This window comes from Phalacrocorax aristotelis, chromosome 6 (genome assembly GCF_949628215.1).
Source record: "Phalacrocorax aristotelis chromosome 6, bGulAri2.1, whole genome shotgun sequence".
In the NCBI taxonomy this organism is placed as follows: domain Eukaryota; kingdom Metazoa; phylum Chordata; class Aves; order Suliformes; family Phalacrocoracidae; genus Phalacrocorax; species Phalacrocorax aristotelis.
In genome coordinates, this window is record NC_134281.1 from 12,413,500 (window position 1) to 12,434,432 (window position 20,933).

General features: G+C 43.8%; 3 protein-coding genes across 3 annotated transcripts in view; 2 read left to right on the top strand and 1 right to left on the bottom strand.

The window, feature by feature from the left end:
• UROC1 (urocanate hydratase 1) overlaps positions 1-3,636 on the top strand; it is a 44,092-nt gene extending 40,456 nt beyond the window's left edge. The window contains exons 19-20 of the mRNA XM_075095980.1: positions 1,276-1,375; positions 3,394-3,636. Of these exons, the coding sequence (XP_074952081.1) occupies positions 1,276-1,375; positions 3,394-3,534 (241 nt within the window). The 3' untranslated portion in view covers positions 3,535-3,636. The remainder of the gene's footprint in view (positions 1-1,275; positions 1,376-3,393) is intronic.
• TMEM43 (transmembrane protein 43) overlaps positions 1-20,933 on the bottom strand; it is a 494,721-nt gene that overhangs the window by 131,314 nt on the left and 342,474 nt on the right. The window lies entirely within an intron of this gene.
• ZXDC (ZXD family zinc finger C) lies at positions 8,127-20,549 on the top strand. The gene is made up of 10 exons (XM_075095979.1): positions 8,127-9,231; positions 9,748-9,900; positions 10,852-10,930; positions 11,046-11,176; positions 11,990-12,160; positions 12,711-13,396; positions 14,127-14,211; positions 16,017-16,189; positions 17,138-17,239; positions 18,300-20,549. The coding sequence occupies exons 1-10, from the start codon at positions 8,142-8,144 to the stop codon at positions 18,384-18,386; spliced, it is 2,757 nt and encodes a 918-aa protein (XP_074952080.1). The 5' UTR covers positions 8,127-8,141; the 3' UTR covers positions 18,387-20,549.

A 20,933-nucleotide genomic window follows, 5' to 3' on the forward strand; every position in this document is an offset into this window, starting at 1 on the left:
GAGCAGAATGGAGGGAATTCACAGAATGGTACCGTGATGGTGAGATCTGGAGCTCTAAGTTCCTTGTTCAGCTATGTGATAGGGTCCTACTCAGCACACAGGTAGTGCAGGTAACTAGTGAAAGGGAATTAACATTACATAAGTAACAACACTACATGAAAACAAGAAAATGTGATTTCTAGTTTCAGGAAGAAGATCTTAGGTCTCTGAGACTCCAATGTAGCCTCATTTCCCCATTTCCTGAGAAGCTCAAGTTACGGCTGGAAAATATGTAGTAAGAAATGATCCCTTCCTGGACTGGAAGACACCTAACACCTGTCTGATTCATGGATATGTCTGATGTTATTTTATGTAAATTTTGTAAACTATAAAACACAGAGGACAAAATCCTGCCTCCAGGGATCTCCATTAGTAGTCTCTTGTTGTATGATATACCCCTCCTCTCAGGTATTGCTGATGCTGAGTTATAACGCCAGAACTCTCATAGATTTACAGCAACAGTTCCAACTGCATTCACCACTATTCAACGTATGCAATGAAACAAGAACTTGAGCAGGCTAGACTCTGAAGTCAGACAAGATGTTTTGCTCTATGTGTTTTCCCTGTCCTTTTAAAACCAGACTGGTATTTCTCCCAAGTATAATCTGTTAGTTTTAACGTATTTCTGTTATTCTTCTGCCAGTAAGTCTGCTTCCTCAAAAGCTGGCACCGATGAATCTCATACAAAATGAATTACTGTTTTTGAAATTATTGAGGCAGATGTGCATTAAGTGGTGGTTAACACTTTTTTAATAAAATACTTATGCTCTCTCATTTGTCCTGAGAGAATATAAATAGATCCATCTGTCTGCTTCAATAAGTACAGAGTCTTCCCCACGATCCTATCTATATGGCAGGCTCAACTGTAGCAAACATGAACAGTTTGAACTTTAAAAATACCCTGAGATAGGTAACCCTCCAGCCCATCAGAAGTGCTAACCCTTCTTTACTTCTTTCTAGAGCCAGTACAATGTGCAGTCCTCAGGAGATGCACTCCTGCTTGGAGCAGATACTAACTTCTAGCTTGGCATTACAAGAAAGGTGGAATAGGTTTGCTGCAGGTCAGGAAACTAGGCCTTTGCCCTGCTAAAGGTCACTGATAAAGTCACTTATTCAGCACCATTTCTATGTTCTTATCCTTCTTCTTGCAGTGCAACTGAACAAATAACTCCTGTGAATTTTGTGGGATTGGTTTGCATTATTTTTATTTAAATCTCTTAAATTTTTATTTTTTAGGGGTGAAGTGATCAATGGGGGATTTGGCCTGGTTTTGGATGGCTCCACAGAGGCTGAGGAACGGGCTAAGATGATGCTCAGCTGGGATGTTTCCAATGGAGTAAGCAAAACTCATTATATATGTCCACTTCAATATCTTCCTGCATCCGGGACTATGTTTATTTAGGTACTCAGATTCCAGTGCTTCTATTCAACTGAGCACTCACGCTGGAGTTGTTGGGATCTGTCTTTTTTTGTATCCCAGGAATAATCCTAATGGACCAAGTGACTCGTTCTATTCACGGCTTCTAATGCACGGGTGGTTATGAGCCTAATTCCACTAGAGCCAACCAATTCTTTTGCTTGGTTGGGTTTTTCTCTCCAACCAAGTTTAAAGGACTATAAGTCAATAAAAAGGCTGAATAATTCTTGGGTAAGGAACCTACTATGAAGCATCAGGACCACGCCCTCTGACTTTACAACATATTGGATCCCAATAATTTCCACATATCTCAGTGTGTGTTTTGTAATTTTTTAAGCAGAAAGGGAAGCATGCTTACCATAATTTTTAGACATGTTGGCATTGTTGTTTGCCTACATAATACAATTGACAACTGTATGAACTTCAGTCTTGTCTATTCCAAACTTCTAGATCTAGGTATCTTGAAGGGCTTGTCATTTAAGTGCCAGCTTGTCCAGCCCTTGCTACAATTACAGTTTTTGCATTCCATTAGTGTCCAGATGGATCCTGTCTGGGTTTAAGACTAGGATCCCACCTCTGAAGTGGCAGAGAGGTTTTGATTCAATACTTGCAGGAAACCTAATCAGCAGGTCATAGAGATGCATAGTCCAGTTAAAGGACCTGTTGCGTCTCAGTCTCGAAACCTCAAAGACCTCATGTATTGAGGGAGCTCCTTGCTGATGCTGACATGATCTGTTCTGTTTTACTTCTCAAGAGAACTGCAGAATTCCTTCTTGCCTTAGACATAAATTTTTTTTTTCTCCCTGTAAGACCTGGGGGTAGAAGAGGAAGAGGAACAATTTGCACATATTCTCTGTCCCAGGTCTAAAATAACACATTAATAATCTATTAAGGAAGAAGGAGGAGGATAATTATATTAATTTGTAGGTTAGAAAAGGGAAGACCCTTAACATGCACTGTGTATCAGAGACAGCCTATTAAAAACCCAATAAAACTTTTGATGCTCTGACTTATTGCAAACAAAAGCCCTATTCCTCCACACACATGTTGAAAAAGGACAATCTGAGAATGCTACCCATATTATATAGAAGACTGGAAGGAAGCTGGAATGTACCCTTGCAAATATACTGCCAGGAATAATCAAGGTGAGTGGCAGGGAAATTGAGTTGTTAACTTGAAAGGTAATTTCTAGCTGTTTTTGCTATGATCCTGAGAACTTACTAGGCTTACCATTAATCATACGCTTAAATATTTTGCTAAATTGGAACCTAAGTATTTTCTTTCTTGAACACTTTTGAGTCAGAATATTTCAGACACTGATTTACAATTCATAATAGAGATTTGTAAGCCACTGAATAGAGGGAAGGACTTATTTCCTTTGTTCCAGATCTTGACTTTTTTTCATCTGGGGACTCCTACTTGTACACAGACCAAAATGCAGAGCTTTGCTGTTGGAAGAGGCCATAAAGTTTCATCCTAATATGCTGGCAGAGAATTTGGCTCTTTGATTTCATATTTTAAAAACACATTGAGTGACATTTTCCTTTTAAAATATTTATCCCACTACAAAAGCATCAATTGCTTAAATGATACTCTTATCTAAAGCAAGTGCTAGTTATACAGAGCTGGGATGTGCACAATTATTTTTAGTGAAAGAATTTTGTAAAGTTGGTAGAGCCAGGCACCTTATAAATGTTACCTGTCCAATGTTACGTTTCTGCATGAAAATGTACCAAGTCTATCTAAATACAACTCATAAAAATGAAGTAGGTATCACAAAAATTACTTCCAAAATCAGTAAGGAAACTAGAAACTGGTCGAGGGTTGAAAGATTTGTTGTCATGAAATTGGGTGCCACTGTTTGCACAAATATTGTCAGATGGATATGGCAAAAGAAATGTACAGTTTTTACACCCATTGAATTTCTGGTCTGACAGGTCGCCAGACGCTGCTGGTCGGGTAATGACTATGCTTATGAAACGATCTGCCAAGCAATGAAAGAGAATGCCACGTTGAAAGTGACTCTTCCTCACAAGGTGATGGATGAGAACATCTTGGAGCAAGCCCTGAAACATTAGTGGTATTCCGAGTGCAATGCTGTCCTTGCAGATACATTTGAAGTTGTTTCCTTGATATACTATTTTGCTCTCTGGCCAAATGATAAAAGCATTGCAAATGTCTCTTCCATGGGAGTTGTTTTTTTCTTTCTTTCTTTCCCCTTTAACTGGTTAATGGGGCAAACCTGTATCTGTCTGTGACAGGCCTACCGATGTCAGGAACAGTCTTTCACTAACATATTTGGAACAATGTTTGCAATAACAAACTATTAATTGTAAGGAAAGGATCTGGAATTTTGTCCCTGAAAATGGAATGGAAAAAAAAAAAAAGGAGCCTCAGTTCTGGTAGATCAAATGTGGAATGGAAATCAGAACCCTTCATTCTAATTCAGAGTCTGCTGCTATCAGCAAAAAGCCATGAAATCCAGTAGCCAAACATGTGGGTGCATAAACAAACTTATTCTTCAGCTGGTGGGGGATGTACTAATATAACATGTGTAGACTCATGCCTTTCTATATTGCCCTGAAAGTGTTTGGTGATTGCAATACAAAGTGACAGAGAAACTGTAACTGGTTAAGCACAGCTAGCCTGCATGTGTTTCTCCTTGAAATTTTCACCCAAGATTTTTACCACAAGCAGGAAGGGAATGCTGTGCCAGATAAGCAGGTGGAAAAGCCTGAGGGCAGTAAGTACTAGACCATTTCCATACACCTTAGAGCAAGGCCAGGAAAATATGGAACAACTCAAGATAAATTAGCGTGAGCCAAATTCTGCATCAGGCTGAGATGGTGCCATTCTGCTGAATCTGGTGGTGTGTGCGCTTTGCTGCCTCAGAATGATGAGTTTGTTCTTCTGTAGAAGCCCATTGCACTTGAGCAGCTTCTAAATGGATGGAAACCTCCAGAAAACCTAAAATCCTTAGTGCTGGCTGCTGCTTTTTAATGAAAAAGCATGGGCTACTCACCCATTTGGACGTGAATGGGGCAATTAGCAAAGCACTATAACAAAATGATCATGCAGATGTTCCTTCTGAAATAAAAGACAACTGATGTGGAACAAACTAAAGCACCAAAGACAAGACGGTGTGGGCTTCCTTCACAGAGAAGTTGATTACAAAGTTGATTACAAAGTAAAATAGAGGTAGAAAGGTCTTTTTGGTCTCCCTTCTTCTTCCTAGGAACAGTTAGGAAGGCATGCAACCCAGTGCGCCTAGAGGCCACTAAAAGAAAGCTCGCATTTTGCACCTGAACCTACTATTATATTTGTGTTAACAGTAACTCACTGAAGTATTTTGTGTAATTAGCTGTGATGCAGAGCCAAAAGTTGAGGCTGACTTTGAACCCCCTTTACACATACATATGGACAGATACATACATATATTTTTACGGAAGCATATTTTACATACACATCTATATATGTGTGTGTGTGCAGAAATAATTCTTAGCTACGATGCCTTATGCTAAGCATGGCCCTTGCATATGGGCCTCATTCAGACATGAATACAGGGCATCAGGAATCTCTTCCCCCAGTGCACACGTGGTACCGGACTTGATCTGGCCTGTCACTCGGTGTCCTTGGCACTGTATTCGTTACCCCTTGGAAGGGAAAGAGGTTACACAGGTAATCCTGTGTTGGCTGCTGCAGATGCGGTGTGATGAGCTGAAGTCCTCAGGACTGCGGGGTCTAAAGAAAATATGTAACTGTGGTACCCACCAGGTGAGCACACTCTGCAACTCTACGTTGCCTCTGGGGCCGAGTAAAGGAAACCACTTGTTTTGAATGTTAAATCAGTTCTTTACTCTGTTCACGTACTGTATATGTCTCCAGATGAACAGTGAGAGCCTGGCATCTGCTTGTAACTGAGCCTTCTGTGAAGTGCAATCTGCAGTTGGTCGGAATTGCTTTATATTATGGAAAAAAACGCCCACATTGCCAAGTTACACGATTGAGATGTGGGTAGTTGTCAGCCAGATTTGACAGCCTTTGCTTTGGCATATGTTATGCATTACCTATTATTAATAACCACACTGGACTGGGTCCAAAGTTAGTATCTTGGTATTGTACAAACCCGCTCTAGTCTTCATAGTCCAAAAGCACCAGGGAATGATTTTGTCATGAGGAACAACCAGAAAATACACTGGGGTTTCTGTACTAAGGAATGTAGAGCTGTTCCATAGAGTTACCTTAATTCTGAGTTGAAAATCCACCAAAGACAAAATGTTGAAGAAATATTTGTTATGAACTCTTAATCTTTGTATTGTTTAGTACTGGGGTACCTGCCAGCGTGCTCACCTTCACAGCCCAGACAAAAAAGGAATCTTGTTTTCATCTTGTAGCTTTTCTGACCAGGGGACATAACCTTGCAAGTATACCCGTGCTGAATGCCACTCAAGTCCCTGGGAGTTTATAACTCTGGCTACTTGTAGGGAAACATAGAACTGGAATGTATGAGCACAATTCAAGAGCTACTAGTTGAAGTTCAGTTTATAAAACCTTTGTCTATTAACTGGGTAGCATGAGTAAGGCAAAATTGGTTACAGAAAGCAGTGAACTGATGAGAAGTTGGTCATGACTACTCACTGTTGTTTATTTTAATTATTAAGAGTATATATAGTTATGTGTATACATTTAAACCTTTTTTGGTCTTTTAACTGTATATCTCAAGTACTTAAAATATGTGAACTGAGGTTTACAATACTTTTGGGAGACCACAGGTAAACAGTAACCTGTTACTGCCTGGGATGAAATAGCAGGTCGCTTCCAGCATACAAAAACCATAAACAAGACTTGTGTGAAGATTCCCTTTCTGAGCTCTGCTGACCCTCATTTTATCTGCTCTCTGCTTCTTTGCAGAGAAGCTGGGACTGTGAATGGGCTATTGTTCTGTGGGGATGCTGATGTCATTTTCAAGTAGCTGACCTCACTGCTGGACAAACCCAATACAGGGAGAGCAGTCTTCAAGCTGTGCATCTATAGGCATTGCATCAGACCCAGACAGTGGATATAGAGGTAGTGAATTTCTGTAGTGAAGTCCCAAGCTTGCCCCAGACCAAAGCATCCTTTCCTCAAAACACAGACACTTGTCCTGACAAACGTGTACCTGGTGGCAGTTAGAGGCAAGAGCTTGGTGACAAAGGATAGTTCATGCAGGACACATACATACGTAACCACAGTGGCTTTTAAAGGTATAAAGCTTGTGACATGAGAGCACTGCTAGCTCTCCTAGTTAGGGCCTTGTTGAATCCCTCCAGGCTGTAGCAAAGGTAAGGGATTTGCAGCTTGATTTTTTTTTTCCTTCTTTTCTCCTTTTTTCCTTCATCCTTCAACCAGGGATGCACTGATGTGTTAAGCAATAAACTCCTGAGCAGACCTTTCTTTTCCTAGGAACATGAAGAAAGGTACTGCAAAGACCTCCATAGGGAGATCAGGATGGCTAGGGGCAGCCAAGAACCGCAATGACCCACACCCAGTGACAGTCAGCAGTGGGGTAAGGGAGATTTCAGAGAAGGCTGAGCTTAAGCACCCAGGGACTTAAGACTCTGCACAGATGGCTGTGAAGGTGTGCAGTGGCGCTCTGGCTGTACCTACAGCTCAGTAGCAAGAAGTACCGGCTTCCCTGGAGCTGGGTGTGCCTGGCCAGCAGTCTCCCATGATTCAAAATTGCTCAGTGGAAAGGAGAAATAAGTTGAGCACTAGAAGGATCACAGCACCATCTGCCGGCACTGCTAGTCGGTCCCACAGCAGGAGACTGGTGTCGTTCCTACGGCCAATACAGCATAATTTTCCCTTAAGTACTGGACAGCCAGAAGGCAGCTGGACATTCTCCCAAAGAAAGCATTGCCCAAAATGAAAAAACTGTTTTATGCACTAGCTGAATTTGTAGGGTTTTTTTTTCCTGGATTCGACTGACTTGAGCATCAGCATGCCCTTTGAGATCCTCTTTCCTACCCTCAATATTTCTTGTCAGCATTTGTCCTTTTTCCCCTCCCTCCTTTGCAGCGTGGTCCCTCTGCACAGCACCACGGTGCTGTTTATTGCCCTCCTTCACCCAGGCCCATGTCTTCTGCGAGTCTGACTGCCTTGGGCGATGGAGGGGCAGGGCCATGCCTGGACAGGAAATTTGCATCGTTCGAGGCTGGTTCATAATGCTGTTTTCATATTTCCACCGAATGTGCACAGGATATTTTGCTAATGTATTTACCTGTTGCAACTCTGCAAATGTGGCTGCAAGCTTAGACTTGCTCTGCTTTGGCACAGCTTCTTCCTTGCTGTTAACAGGGACAGAGATACCAGAATAATCCTGAACGCGGAAATAATTCCAACTACACCACCTTGGCCATTGAGCGGAATTAAGGTAGAAAGCTCGCTAGTGTACGATAGCCACCAGGACGGCCTTGCCCCAGGAGAGGGGAGGCGGGCTGGGGCGAGCGGCCCCGGGCCAGGCCCTGCCCGCTCGGAGGAGCCCCGCCGGCGCCCCGGCCCCGCTCCGGAACTCCGCGCTCCGGGTTTCCCCGCCGCCTCCCGCGCCTTCCCGCTCCGCGACACCCGCGCTCCGGCTTTCCCCGCTGGCCCGCGCCGGCCCCGCCCCGCGGCTCCGGTTTCAGCCGCTGCTACAGGGACCCCCAAGATGGAAACGCAGGGGCTGCCCGCCGCGGAGGCGGCCCGGGCCCGGCCCGGCGCCCAACATGGCGGCCCCGCCGCGCCGCCCGCTGCCGCGCGCCGCCCGCCGCCGCCGCCCGACTGGGAGCCGGCGACCGCCGCCGCCTCCTCCTCCTCCGCCGCCAGCACCGCCGCGTCGGGCCTCTACGTGAGCTTCCCGGTGCTGCTGGTGGAGGAGAAGCCGGAGCCCGGCGCCAGCCCGGCGCCCAGCCCCTGCGCGCCGCCGGCGGGGCCCGCGCCCGACAACGACGGGCTCCTGCTCGTCTTCAACGTGGTGCGCGGCGCGGCCGAGGCCGGCCCGGGCGGCGGCGAAGCGGGGCGCGCCCAGCCCGGCCCGCCGCCCGCCGAGCCGCCGGAGGAGGCCCCCGGCTCGGCGCCGCCGCCGCCTCCTCCTCCCCCGCCGCCGGCACCGCTGCCCCCCGGCGATGGCGATGGCGGGGCGGAGGACGGCTCCTTCTCGGGAACCATCACCATCAACAACCAGAGCCTGGTGGTGCGCATCGAGAACGGCGTCCTGACGCTGGGCCCCGGCGCCGAGCAGGCCGCCGGCCCCGCGGCCCCGCCGCCTGCCCCGCTGCCGCCGCCCGCCGCCAGCCCCGCCGAGCCGCCGGGCGGGCCGCGGCCCCGCTCGCCGCCGGCCTTCGCCTGCCCGGAGCCGCGCTGCGGCGAGGCCTTCCCCCGCAAGCAGCAGCTGCGCCTGCATCGCCTCTCGGCGCACGGCGGCGGCGGGGAGGACGGCCGGGGGGCGGCGGGGGCGGCGGCGCGGCCCTTCGGCTGCCCGGTGCCGGGCTGCGCCTGGTCCTTCGCCACGGCCTACAAGCTGCGGCGGCACCTGCACTCGCACGACAAGCTGCGGCCCTTCGCCTGCGCGGCACCGGGCTGCACCAAGCGCTTCACCACCGTCTACAACCTGCGGGCCCACAGCCGCGCCCACGAGCAGGAGGCGGCGCACAAGTGCGAGGCGTGCGGGCAGCGCTTCCCCAGCGCCGCCCGCCTCGCCGCCCACCGCCGCCGCAGCCACCTGGAGCCCGAGCGGCCCTACCGCTGCGACTTCCCCGGTAAGGCGCCCCGGGGGCCTGGTTCCCTTCCCTCCCCTTCCAGAAACAGCCCTGTCTGGAGTCCGTGCTGCGGCTCGGCTCGCTTTTCCTCCCCGTTGCCCCTCCGTCCCCCTCAAATCGCCGCCGGAGCCTTGAGGAAGGCCCTCGCTCCTCGCCACCTCGCTTATCCACGGGGAGAGGTTGGGAGCGGAGGATGCTGCGCCTTCGCCCGTCAGCTTACGCGTGGCTTCGTGCTGGTGTGGTGGGATGCCGCGAATCACGGCGCAAGTCCGCGGTGCTGTGCCTTAAACCGGGCTGGACGTGGTTTGATTGTCCACTTTGGTCAAATAATCGTAATCCCAGAGAGCAATGCGGTTTAGGATTGCACAGTCTGGTTTTCCCGTGTGCCAGGATGTAATATCCTGGAAAAAAGAGGATCGTGAAGGTCCCCGCTAAAAGTTGGGAGGCAGAAAAGAATGCAGTTTTCCTGATTCAGTTCTGTACCAAGCTGACGTACTGTTTCCCTTCTCTACCCAGGCTGCGAAAGAACATTTATCACAGTGAGTGCATTATTCTCCCACAACCGAGCCCACTTCAGAGAGCAAGAGCAGTTCTCCTGTTCCTTCCCTGGCTGTAACAAGCAGTATGACAAAGCCTGCCGACTGAAAATCCACATGAGGAGTCACACAGGTATTCGTGAGGGTGACTTGTACCTGGGGAAGTGCATGGAAGATAATATGTGGAGAGTCGACTTTGGTTTGCCGGAAAAACTGAAGGTCATGGAGGGTGACATGAGTTGTTTGGAGTCAGTCAAAGCCTTTGATTCTTGGCCTTCTGGGGGTAGGAGACCACTGAATGAACTTGCTAAATGCGAACTAACTATGGAGGTGCAAAGCTGTGGCTTCGGCATGTGACCTCTGTTCAGAAAAAATATCCCAGCTCTATTCTGGAGCTCCTAAACGTGCAAAACGTTGTGCAAATTCTAATCTTCGTCAAAACAAGTGACTAAAAAATTCTCAGGAAATGTGAAATGTGTGTACCAAGGTTTGGAACAGCAAGAAGATAAATTTTGTCACAAGCAAGCACTCCTGACTTGCAAGGACAACTGCTGAGCTGAAATCCAATCTTTTAATGTTTTAAAGACAATTATGTATACTCTCTACTGACCTCTTTTCCTGGTTTCATGGCTTTACAGCGTGGATTTTGGTTTTGGTTTTTTTGTGGTTTTGTTTATTTAAGTGTCACTTTTGTTAAGTGACAGTTCACGGATGCGATGGAAACAAACTTCACATACTTCACTGTACTGTAATCAATGTATAATCAGAAGTCCTGAAAACAACAAAAAAAAATCTCATCTGGGTTTCTGTTTTGAATAATGCTGTTACTGGTTATTGAAGCACCTTCAAGATAGCTCAGATTAATATGAGATGGATTGATAATTCTGTGCTCCCTGATGCACAGGGAAAGATGTGAAGGCTCAGCTTGTGAAGTGGGGAAGGGGCATCCCAGTACTTGCAGTGAATTGCAGGAGGGGGTGGTTGAGTCGTCTTGTTTTAAATCAATTCAAGCAGTTCTTGAGATTTTCTAGTAGCAGTGTGTATTTCCGTATTAGATTATTAATGTAACCTTTCTTTGCTTAAGGTGAGAGGCCTTTTATCTGCGACTTTGAAGGTTGTGGCTGGTCTTTCACCAGTATGTCCAAGCTGCTGAGGCATAAAAGGTAGGTTTTTTTCTGATTATACTCTCCAAAGTCACGTGCTGCTTGTTTGTTTTTCTTCCAGTACTTAAGCAGCAGTGGATTTATTCATGCAAATGGCAATTTCCTTCCTTTGTAGGAAACACGAAGATGACAGGAGATTTATGTGCCCAGTAGAAGGCTGTGGGAAGTCCTTCACAAGAGCAGAACACTTGAAAGGCCACAGTATAACTCACCTTGGTACAAAACCATTTGAGTGTCCAGTAGAAGGTATTGTTCAACTCTTGCATGTATTAACTGGTGGTCAGCGTGTATATTGCCTAAAGATCGTGTGCCTCTGTGGATTGTGGAGAAAACAGGAGTTCATGGTCTAGCTTCATTTTGTTCTTTATCATGAACAGAGCTGCTATATTCTGGAAAATCCTGCTTCTGATATTCAGTTTCCGCACTCAGCTTTTTCACTTGATTCATTAGCAGTAGTGAGAAGTGGTTCCATCCAACACCTTCAAGGCCATGTTTTGCTGCTGTGACACATCATCTCGAGCGCTCAGTGGTTGTGCTGTGGTAGTCTCTGCTGCTGGGATGGCAGATGGCCATGCGAATGGTGTCTGTTTTGCTTGTACTGGAGCTTCGCTGACGCTCCGTGCATTTCTTAGCACTACCTCCGTCACTTCATGAGGACTCCAGGAGCAAAGATTTTGGGTCTGATCTGGAATATTCTGCTTCATAAAGTAAAGCAGCTCTACTTGGTGATTTTTTCTTCTTTTAATGGTTTTGCCAGAGGTTGTCACAGAGTTTACATTTAAGGTGCCACAGCAAGGAAAGGTCGTGCATTACGCTAAATGACTTGCGTTTCTTGTCAGAATCAGGTTGCTGAACTGGCCTACCCACTGAGAGGTCCTTGATGTAAAATGAGGAAATGTGTATTTGGCTTTCTTCTGATTTCTCGTAACATAGGCACAGGCACTGCAAAATAGCAGATAGAGTTCTGCAGAGCTGCTCTGATTTGTTTTGTTAAGATACTAAATATGAACATCAATTGAAATTGGATGAAACTTTAAATTCTTGTATATCTTCTTGCAGGCTGTTGTGCAAAATTTTCAGCACGAAGTAGTCTGTATATTCACTCCAAAAAACACCTTCAGGATGTGGACTCATTAAAGACTCGTTGCCCTGTATCGAGCTGTAATAAATTGTTCACTTCCAAACACAGTATGAAGACGCACATGGTCAAACAGCATAACTTTAGCCCAGGTAGAGTATTTGTTTCAAACTGTAGGAGGATACAACGGAAAAACGAAATGTTTTGTTAAGGAAAATGTCTATTGACTGATATTGAAATCTGAGCCCCATCTGTATGAATGGCAGAATCTTCACTGAGGCTGGAGCTGGTTTCCCCCACTAAAATTTTCAGTGAGACCTGTAATTGAGTGTCAGAAACCGAGAAATTGCAGCTTTTTTGAATGAAGTAGCACTTGTCCTTCTCCATGCCATCTGCAAAATATGAGTAAGGATTAAAAGCACTTCTTTTTGCGCTCACTGTTCTACTCCTCTGCAACCTAACCTAGTCTGGGCTGCCGTAGCGTTATCTTTTGGCAAGTGCTTTTGCAACTGAAATTTCTCAGTAAAGGAGTGAACTTATTTCAGTAACCTTCTTTTCTTTAAATTTACTTTCAGGGAAGTTGTGAAGTGTTTTAGTAGGCTGAGAATCTAGAGTTTTAACCCTCCTCCTTTGATAATTCATATTTTTCTTCCCTATTGTCTGATGAAGGGTCTGTCTTACAACCAAACCCTTCTCTTCCAGATCTCCTAACTCAGCTTGAAGCAACCAGCTCCCTCACACCCAGCAGCGAACTCACTAGTCCGGGACAGAGTGATCTCAGCAACATAGACCTCGTATCCCTGTTCTCCAACGTGTCTAGTAGCAATTCTGGCATTGCAACAGACATGGCGCTGGTGAACTCTGGAATTGTCACGATCGACGTCGCTTCGGTGGGCTCAACGCTCGGAGGAAACATGCCTGTCAGTAACAATTCTTTAAGCCAGGCAGTTGATCCCTTGATACTGGTGGCTAGCAGTGATATGCCGCAGAGCCTGGACAGTTCTCTTTTGCTGGGAACCAGTGCAACCGTTTTACAGCAGAGCACTTTAAATTTGGATGATGTACAGACTGTCAATGCAGAAGCCTTGGGTTCGCTAGCATCTCTGTCGGTGAGGAATTCCAGCCAAGATATGCATGGTTTGACGTCCAGCAATAACTTAACAATCGACACAGCTACTTTGACTCCTTCTAGTAGCCTTGGCGGTACCAATGTGCCTGAGTTACTAACACCAACTAAAGTTGAACGGAGTTTGCTTCCTAGCTCGGACGTTGTTGGGCAACAAGAGAGCAGCAAAGTAGTGACGCAGTTTGTCTTCTCCAACCCTCCAGGGAGCTACAGTGCACAGAAAGAAATGGATCTTGGCACAGTGACTGGCAGCTCATTTTTGGTATGCGTTAACTATATTCATTTTACCCCTAGATGCCCGAGACACCCTGACTTTGGGGATATCCATTGCTACTTATACCTTATAGGGAGACCTTTCTCAGATTTTGCAGATCATGCGTTTTGGCTTTTTTTGATGAAGGATGTAGAATGTTATGTTGAATAGTGTGTTGTCAGAAGTAGATTCAGTGTGATGGTAAGTTCTCTTGAGAAATACTGGAATTCTGGTGGGGAGAGTTAAGGGAGAACCTTTCAAAATAAGGGATTAAAAAATAAGCGGACATCTGTCTGAGGATGAAATGGGATTTACAAGAATACCCAAGAATATGCAGTATGTCTCGTGCATTTTGTTCCAGGGAAAGATTTGGGCTGGGGAAGTAACTGACACATTTTCATCTCAGTCCTTATTCCTGTTTTAAGTACTCTTTCTGCTTTACCTTCTTACTGCAGACTTAACTGTTTATTTACATTACAAAGTAAATGTTTACCCCGTTAAAAATTGGAACACTTATAAATGCAGAGCCAACTTCCTTTTGTGTTGAACTCCAGATATTAAGTACATAGAGGGAATTTATTGAAACTCTAACCAGAAGAGCATGGGAAATTAGAAATCAGTGTTTGCAGTGTAAAAGATAACTGCAGCTGAGAACTCATTAGTCTGCATTCATTGTCCAAGTTTGTTCTTGCATCCAAAAACTTTGCATCTCTTGGCGCTTTTTTTTTGTTTTAACTAGGAGAGCAGTGGGTCTGCGAGAACAGACTACAGAGCCATTCAGCTAGCCAAGAAAAGAAAGCAAAAAGGGAATGGGAGCAGCACAGGTGAGAAGCCATTAATTTTTGTTAAATTTACTAAATACCCTAAATTTAGGGGTTTTGGCAGTGAAATGGGAGCAGCTATCTGAGTACATTCTTAAACATGCCGTCTGGTTTATTGCTGGTTAAAGTAATTATGCATGTGGTGTACCATCTGTTACTCAGGGTAATCACATTCTGTGGAATATCAAATTCACAGTAAGTTTACAAAGAAATCTGCACCATATGTTTCCTGATTGTTAGCAAGACACTATCCCCCCATCTCTTCATCTGCTTTTTATTTTATTATTATAACAAAAAAAATTAAGGTGTCTCTGCTTTCTGTTGTTTATGCTTTTGGTCTTACCTAGTGGGTTCTTTTACTCAGTACAATGAAAACATCAGCTGGATTTGTTTTGCTTCTGTGTTTCACTCAGTGTATGCAGTGTAACAGAATTTATTTCTTAGGTATCTAGAAATACTCAAACCCCTCTCTTAGATTTTAGCTGTGTAGAGAGTTCTTGTGCAGGGTGAGGTTTAGGTCGTGATTTCAGATGTGTCCTCTTTCTCTTAGACTGTAGTTTGACTCAAAGCTGCCTGATGTGAATTAGACACAGTTACTTTGTGAGATCAAATGTGGTCTGTGGCTCACTAGACTTACATGAGCTCAGGCGTTTGAGTTGTGTCTACCCTTGGGTCTGGGGTGGAACATGATATATATGTAGCTTAGTTCTTCCTTGCTGTCTCTTAATACCTTCCATCTCTGAAAATCAAAGTGATAATTTTTAAGGTGACCTAAGAGACTAGTTCTGAATTGAGCCGTGTCACATGTCTGTATTTGTAAAAGGCATACCTGCATAAATTCTGTCTGGTTCAGTGAATCATCACAAGGAAGGATAACTGCTTTATGAAGCTAGTTCTAAATGTGCTTGTATTATTAAACATGTGCACGTATCATCAAACGTGCCTTTTGGACATTAGTTTAAAAAGATGATTGCGTTTAATCTGCACATCTCCTAAAATGGCCTCAGAAAATTCCTGTTTCTGTTCCTACTCAAGACTCCCAGTTGTCCACTTTTTACCAGCTGTTGCCTTGATGCTATTATGTGCTTCTCAAAGTGGTCTAAAGAGTCTTGTAATTCTAATTGGTTTTACTAGGTTGAATAAACACTGTAGAGGGAAGTTCAGTGTTTAAAAAGAAGTTATTCAAGCCTTTTATTTACTCTAGAATTAAAAAATAAAACAAAACTGAAACAGCTGACAGGATTGTATCCTTATATTTATTTTGATTAGTTTTTTGGTTTTCAGCTTGTGATACAAGCAGCTGGTTCCTTTTGTTTTAAACTGAAAAATGCTTAAGGTTGTGATAGTTGTAGTTCTGTAGCTTCTTCTATCTAACAGTCATTGAAATCTTTCTGGAAATAGATGAGCTTCACTATGCTCTTTTTACAGTTTGGAAAAATTATGTACATGACTTCTCAGGAAATGAGTTGCAAAATTAAAAATAGAAAATGCAGTTCTACTTCCTAATTCCGTTCTGTAACTCCACAAATAAGCTGGTATTTCCATGCTACCACAGGGATGAGCCCTAAACTTAGCAGTTTGTGATGTGGTTTTAATGGCATTCATGTAAAAAGATGCTCTGTCAGCAGCTGGAGTCCATCAGCTGATTGCTGTCTGGCCTTTAGCAGATATCGGATGATACTTAATTATATTGCACTGTTCCAGGCATTTGCTGTGTAGTGTATAACAGCATAAAATTGAAGAATACTAGCAGGAAACTTTGCCAAATTTCTTCTGACCATCTAAATATTAAAACTGCTCTCTTTTAGGGGCATCTGGCTCTGGTCAGAGAAAAAGCAAGGGTGGTAAAGTAAGTCCTACCAACTTCTCATCATCCACCCCTGGCAATCGACTGGGTGGCAACATAGTTCTGCCAAACGGAGGGCTGACAATAAGGGACCCTGCCACTGGAGCCCAGTATGTGCAAATTCAGCTTCTTCAGGTAAGAGATGAGGAGGAAAAACAAGCTCATCTTCTGTTACCCAGACTGACACATTTATGGAAGAATCTGGCTATCTGTGAACTCGGGTACTGCTGCCCCTAGACGGATATTGAGAACTGCAGTATGTACCATGTCCATTAGGGTGTTTGTCCACAAGAAGCGCTTTCCTGGGAAGTTTATATGAAACTGGCTTTACAGAGGTCTAGAAATGCCTGAAAACAGAGCTGGTTCAATCATAGAACTTCTGGGGGCCCAAACAGATGCATTGTAGAAATGGGTAAGATGTTTTTATTTGGTTTAATACTACTCTTCAGTATTAAAGTATTATTAGTGACATGAAAAGATTCCTGCAAAATGAAGTTTCAGCCTAAACTGTTATTCTTCTACGCTGTTGAAATAAAGCTTAAGATTTTTTTCTAAAAAAACCTAGTAATCCATGTGGGCTGATTACTGGGGCATGGCAAGTTATACAGTTTTAGCCAGGTGTGTGTCTGTATGGTATCCAGAGGGAGGGTAAGTTCATTCCACTTTATTCCTAACAACATACGGTGTGGAGGAAGCTATGGGCAGAGTTCCTCCTTGACCTATTTTTCTGATGGGTGTAAACGTTTGTACCTTTTATGTTAAATATCAGCTTCACACAGCGTGCTGGAACTTGTCACATATTTCTGAGTGTTGTTTGTTGGAAGATGAGCTGTTCCTTCCGTTTCAGATCTTGCCAATTTTCTGAGTTGATTATGATAGTGTAATAGGTTGTACACTGAGCTAGGTTCAGATTTAAGTGGTAGTTAGCTTTCCACACACCTTTGTGGATCTAGGCCTTAGTAGTACAGTGCAGCAGCTTTATCAGATTTTTCTTTTTTAAGCTGGTGAGGCTGAGTGAAGTTTGCCCTATTGTGCTGAGGTGCTTGGGGGTCTTGTAATTGCATTGTGTTTCTGCATTCACAGGACGATTCCCCAGGAGAAGGAGATCTGCCTTTTCAACTGAGCTCTCAGTCCTCCTCTTCGCATTCTCAGCTTACAGTGGATTTACCTGTTCACATACTTCAGGTACATCATGTCAGAGCTATTGGGTTTTATTGCATAGCTTGAGAGGGAAGAGAGTTTACTGTGAACAGTCTGGTGTTCTGCCTAATGAAAATACTTCGTTTTCCACTGGGAGTTTAATTTCACTTAGAAGAAGCAGTAAGCAGAGAGCTGCACTGCAAGATTTATCTTGTGTATGTTACCAACCTTTGACACATCACAGGTGGTTGTTTTTCTTCCTCTGTTACTGAGTAATGAATAACTAAATGTTACTCATTTATTACTGAAGTGTCCCATCCTTGTTTTCCTGATCCCATCCTGCAGATATTAAATGGGTTGAGAAAAGAGGATCAGAACTGAAATGTAACAGGCTGCAGGAAGGGTGGGATGAGGGAAATAAAATCTTGAGCTTAGATTTCAGAGCAGTGTCTTATCTGGGAATGGCAGTTAGATTAAAAAGCCTGCTCAGTTCTACAGTCTTTCATTTCACTACTTGCCCTTGTTAACTACTGAGGGTCAGTGTTGTTCGAATGCGGAAAGCTTCCAATAGCTTCTTGTGTAAACGTTCTGTTATCTGCTGTTCTGGTAAACTGTGTATTAGTGAGTAGGAGAGGCTGAGAAGCAAGCAGCAGTGAATGATTAGCATGTACATAAACTACATTTTTGGCTTGTCCATGTGGGGCTTTGGTTTTGGTAAACTCTGCAACGCAGTTATTTCTTACCAAGTGTGCTTCTCCTGGATAAAAGATAAAGCTTTTTATTTGAGAGGAGCACCTTACTATGACAAACCTAGAAATATAAGAAGAGTACTAGGATCGTCGGCCACGGTAGAGAGTTAATAGAGGAAAAACAAATAGTGATTTTAAATTTATTTCCATTAGTAATGCTCATCTGAAGTGCTCCAAACGAAAACTAGAGCAGCGCTGTTTGGGTCCCCAAAGTAGGAAAGCTTTGGGTTTCCTCTAAATCATTCAAAGCATTTCTCTAGTCTTGGATAAATGTTAAGGTAATCTTACTGATAAGCGTTAAAAGCATCTAGAGGTGAAAGCACTGAATGCTTCGTGCCATCTGTTTGCTTTAACAGGAACCACACAACTCCGCAGAAGATGATGCAGGTTCTGATAACTCTCAGTTCACTGGAAGCACAATAAACTTACAGGATCTGGAATGACCATTATTGAGAACAGTTACTTGAAAACAAATTGGCAATCATGTCTTGACAGAGTAAGATAACTGTCTGGGTCTTTTTCCAAGGAAAATATGAAAACTAGGAGTACTGGAGTATAGTTGCACTCTTCGCAATTTCCTAAGGAGAGTTGCAGATGAAAGATTTTTTATTTTAAAAAAATGTAAATCGCACTTGATGTGCCTGTGTAAGATACTCTGTCTGCCTGGTGGTTGGAGAGACTGAGGCAGACTGCTGTACAGTGTTGTTTCAGGGAGAAGTACTGTATTAAACTTCAAACTGAGGTAATATTTACTGTTTTCACAGGAAAGCAAGTATTCTACAGCTAACAAGTACAAATTTATAATCCTGCCTATGACAGTTAAAACTTTCTGTCCGTTGGTCTCCTGCTGGAGCCAGTGGCGTCGAGGAACCAAAAGCTAAAATTTGCGTTTTCCACACACAAAAAAAGAAAAAGAATTGTTTTGGCCCCTGTGTTTTGGCAGAAAACTGGGATAAAGTGTCACATGTAACAAAATTAATCTCCTATGCCATGAAAAAGAGATGCTCTAAAATCTTTGTTTTAGAAAGCTAGATTCTAAATGTTAACTTAGCTGTGAATCAGTTTGTAGCTCATGTTGAGTTTCTCCCTTTGCTTGCTCCTGCTTCCCAAATACTTTGCTGAATTCTTCCAGCAAAACTTGAAAAAGAAAACGGCAATAGAACTGTAGTCACTGTAAGTGATTAGCTGAGAGTCCAACAGCATCCGAGAGAGGTTCATTTTATCTTTGTGTTCCCTTTTTTGGGAGGAATGTTGACCGTCATGTAAATTTAAGCACCTTGATTTTCTCTCATCTATAAAGTGCTGCCAAGTTACCTGTAAACTGGCCACTACCTTTTCATTTTGGGTTGGGGTTTGTTTATTTTTTTTCAATTGAACACTGTTAACACTTGTTCATTCTTGTTATCCCAGAGTGTCACATGCACATGGAGCTTCCAGCTGGTTTACAGAATATGCAGTTGTCAGAGTATTTTATGAGAGGAAAAGAATTGTTACCTAGGAAGATTTGCCCCACTGAAAAACTGCAGTTTCTCTTGGGGGCGGGGGGAGAGGTTGTATGTACTGTACTCATCTGGATTGCAGACACCTAAATAAGTATAGGGTTGTATAGGAAAAAAACAAATGCCTTTGGTTACATTTTAAGGTAGTAATTTAAATGTTTCTTATGGTGATGTACTGAATGCCTATAAAATTATGTATAGGAGTTTGATAAAAGGGTGTATGTACTGTTTTTTATTCTCAATGAGGTATGTGTGTATGCACGTATGTGTATTTTTTTTTTTTACAAAATAACATGTCATGCAGGAGAACGTTGTGATCTTTCTAATCTTGCACATATTTATTTATTTTACAGTTATACTGATGTTGAATTCACATGAGGTCATTCAGAAATGCTCTTACTTCTTGTGCCTTTTGAGCTATGTATGTGTCCAGATAAATGCTTTTTTTTTTTTTTTTTTTTTTTTTGGTTGAAGACTTCAGGAGGGGAAAAAAAAGGATACAGGTTACATTCAACTTCAGATCCTGATTTGTAGGCAGTGTTATATCCTCTGGTTGAACCAGTTTTATTTTTCTATCTGTAGCTTAACTGAGCATTGAGGTCTCTCTGTTCCTCTCATCCTGAGTTTACAGCTTATGTCCGGGGAATCTCTTAACCCTCTCAGGTTGGGTTTCCAAATCAACCTAATTGGTGGGTGAGATCTTCTACCTGGTGGCTGTGACTGCAGCATGGAGTCCACTCCCGAGAGGCACACAGGTTGAGGAGGAATTGTGCTGAAGGGGACTACGGGGTCTTGTTCTAGTGGTCACCATGGTCTCCCTGGAAGCTGAGACAGCTCGAGCTCCCAATGCCTGCATTACTCTGTTCTCAAGGACCATACCAGTTCTTAATCTATTAAAATGGCCAAGGAACACTCCGTCTTTTTATGGGACTTGTAACCAATCTTTCTACTTCTGAAAATGTACCTCACTCAGCTTTGTAAGTGAATGTAAAGTGCTAAACTCTTGGGGCCGAAAATTGGATCACTTGGCTTGAACTCCATTGCTGGCAATGGATACCTGAAGAACTGCTGGTGCAAAAGGGTTAATAAAGCTTTTTTTTATGGTCAGTTTGTCACTGGATGGTGTTCTTTGTGTGGCTGTATCTGATGTGAAGCTAATTGTTAGCAGCGTGCTTGCTGCAGAGCTTGTATTTTTCCTTTGCTTGCATCTTCTCCACAGTAGTGGGGTGGAGTCTATAATGAAACCCATCCTTCGGGTTAAAGGATAGCCTTCATTTTTTATAGTCCTTCAACAGATTTGTGATCATAAATGTCTGGCAGGTGCCTGGCTTAGTTGTGCATTGGCAAAGATTGTTACCCAGAACTGCGATAGATCTCACTAATCAGGTTTGTAGGGATACTGCTATTTGCATCAAAAACTGAATGAGAAAAGCATTGTCACCAGCAGGAGCCTGAGAAGAGAATGAGAGCATTTTAATGTATTTTCTTAGG

Coding starts and splice junctions, on each gene's coding strand:
- ZXDC (XM_075095979.1), top strand. CDS start 8,142: ATGGAAACGCAGGGGCTGCCCGCCGCGGAGGCGGCCCGGGCCCGGCCC. Junction 13,397..14,126: donor TGACTGGCAGCTCATTTTTG/GTATGCGTTAAC, acceptor TGTTTTAACTAG/GAGAGCAGTGGGTCTGCGAG. Junction 14,212..16,016: donor AGGGAATGGGAGCAGCACAG/GTGAGAAGCCAT, acceptor GCTCTCTTTTAG/GGGCATCTGGCTCTGGTCAG.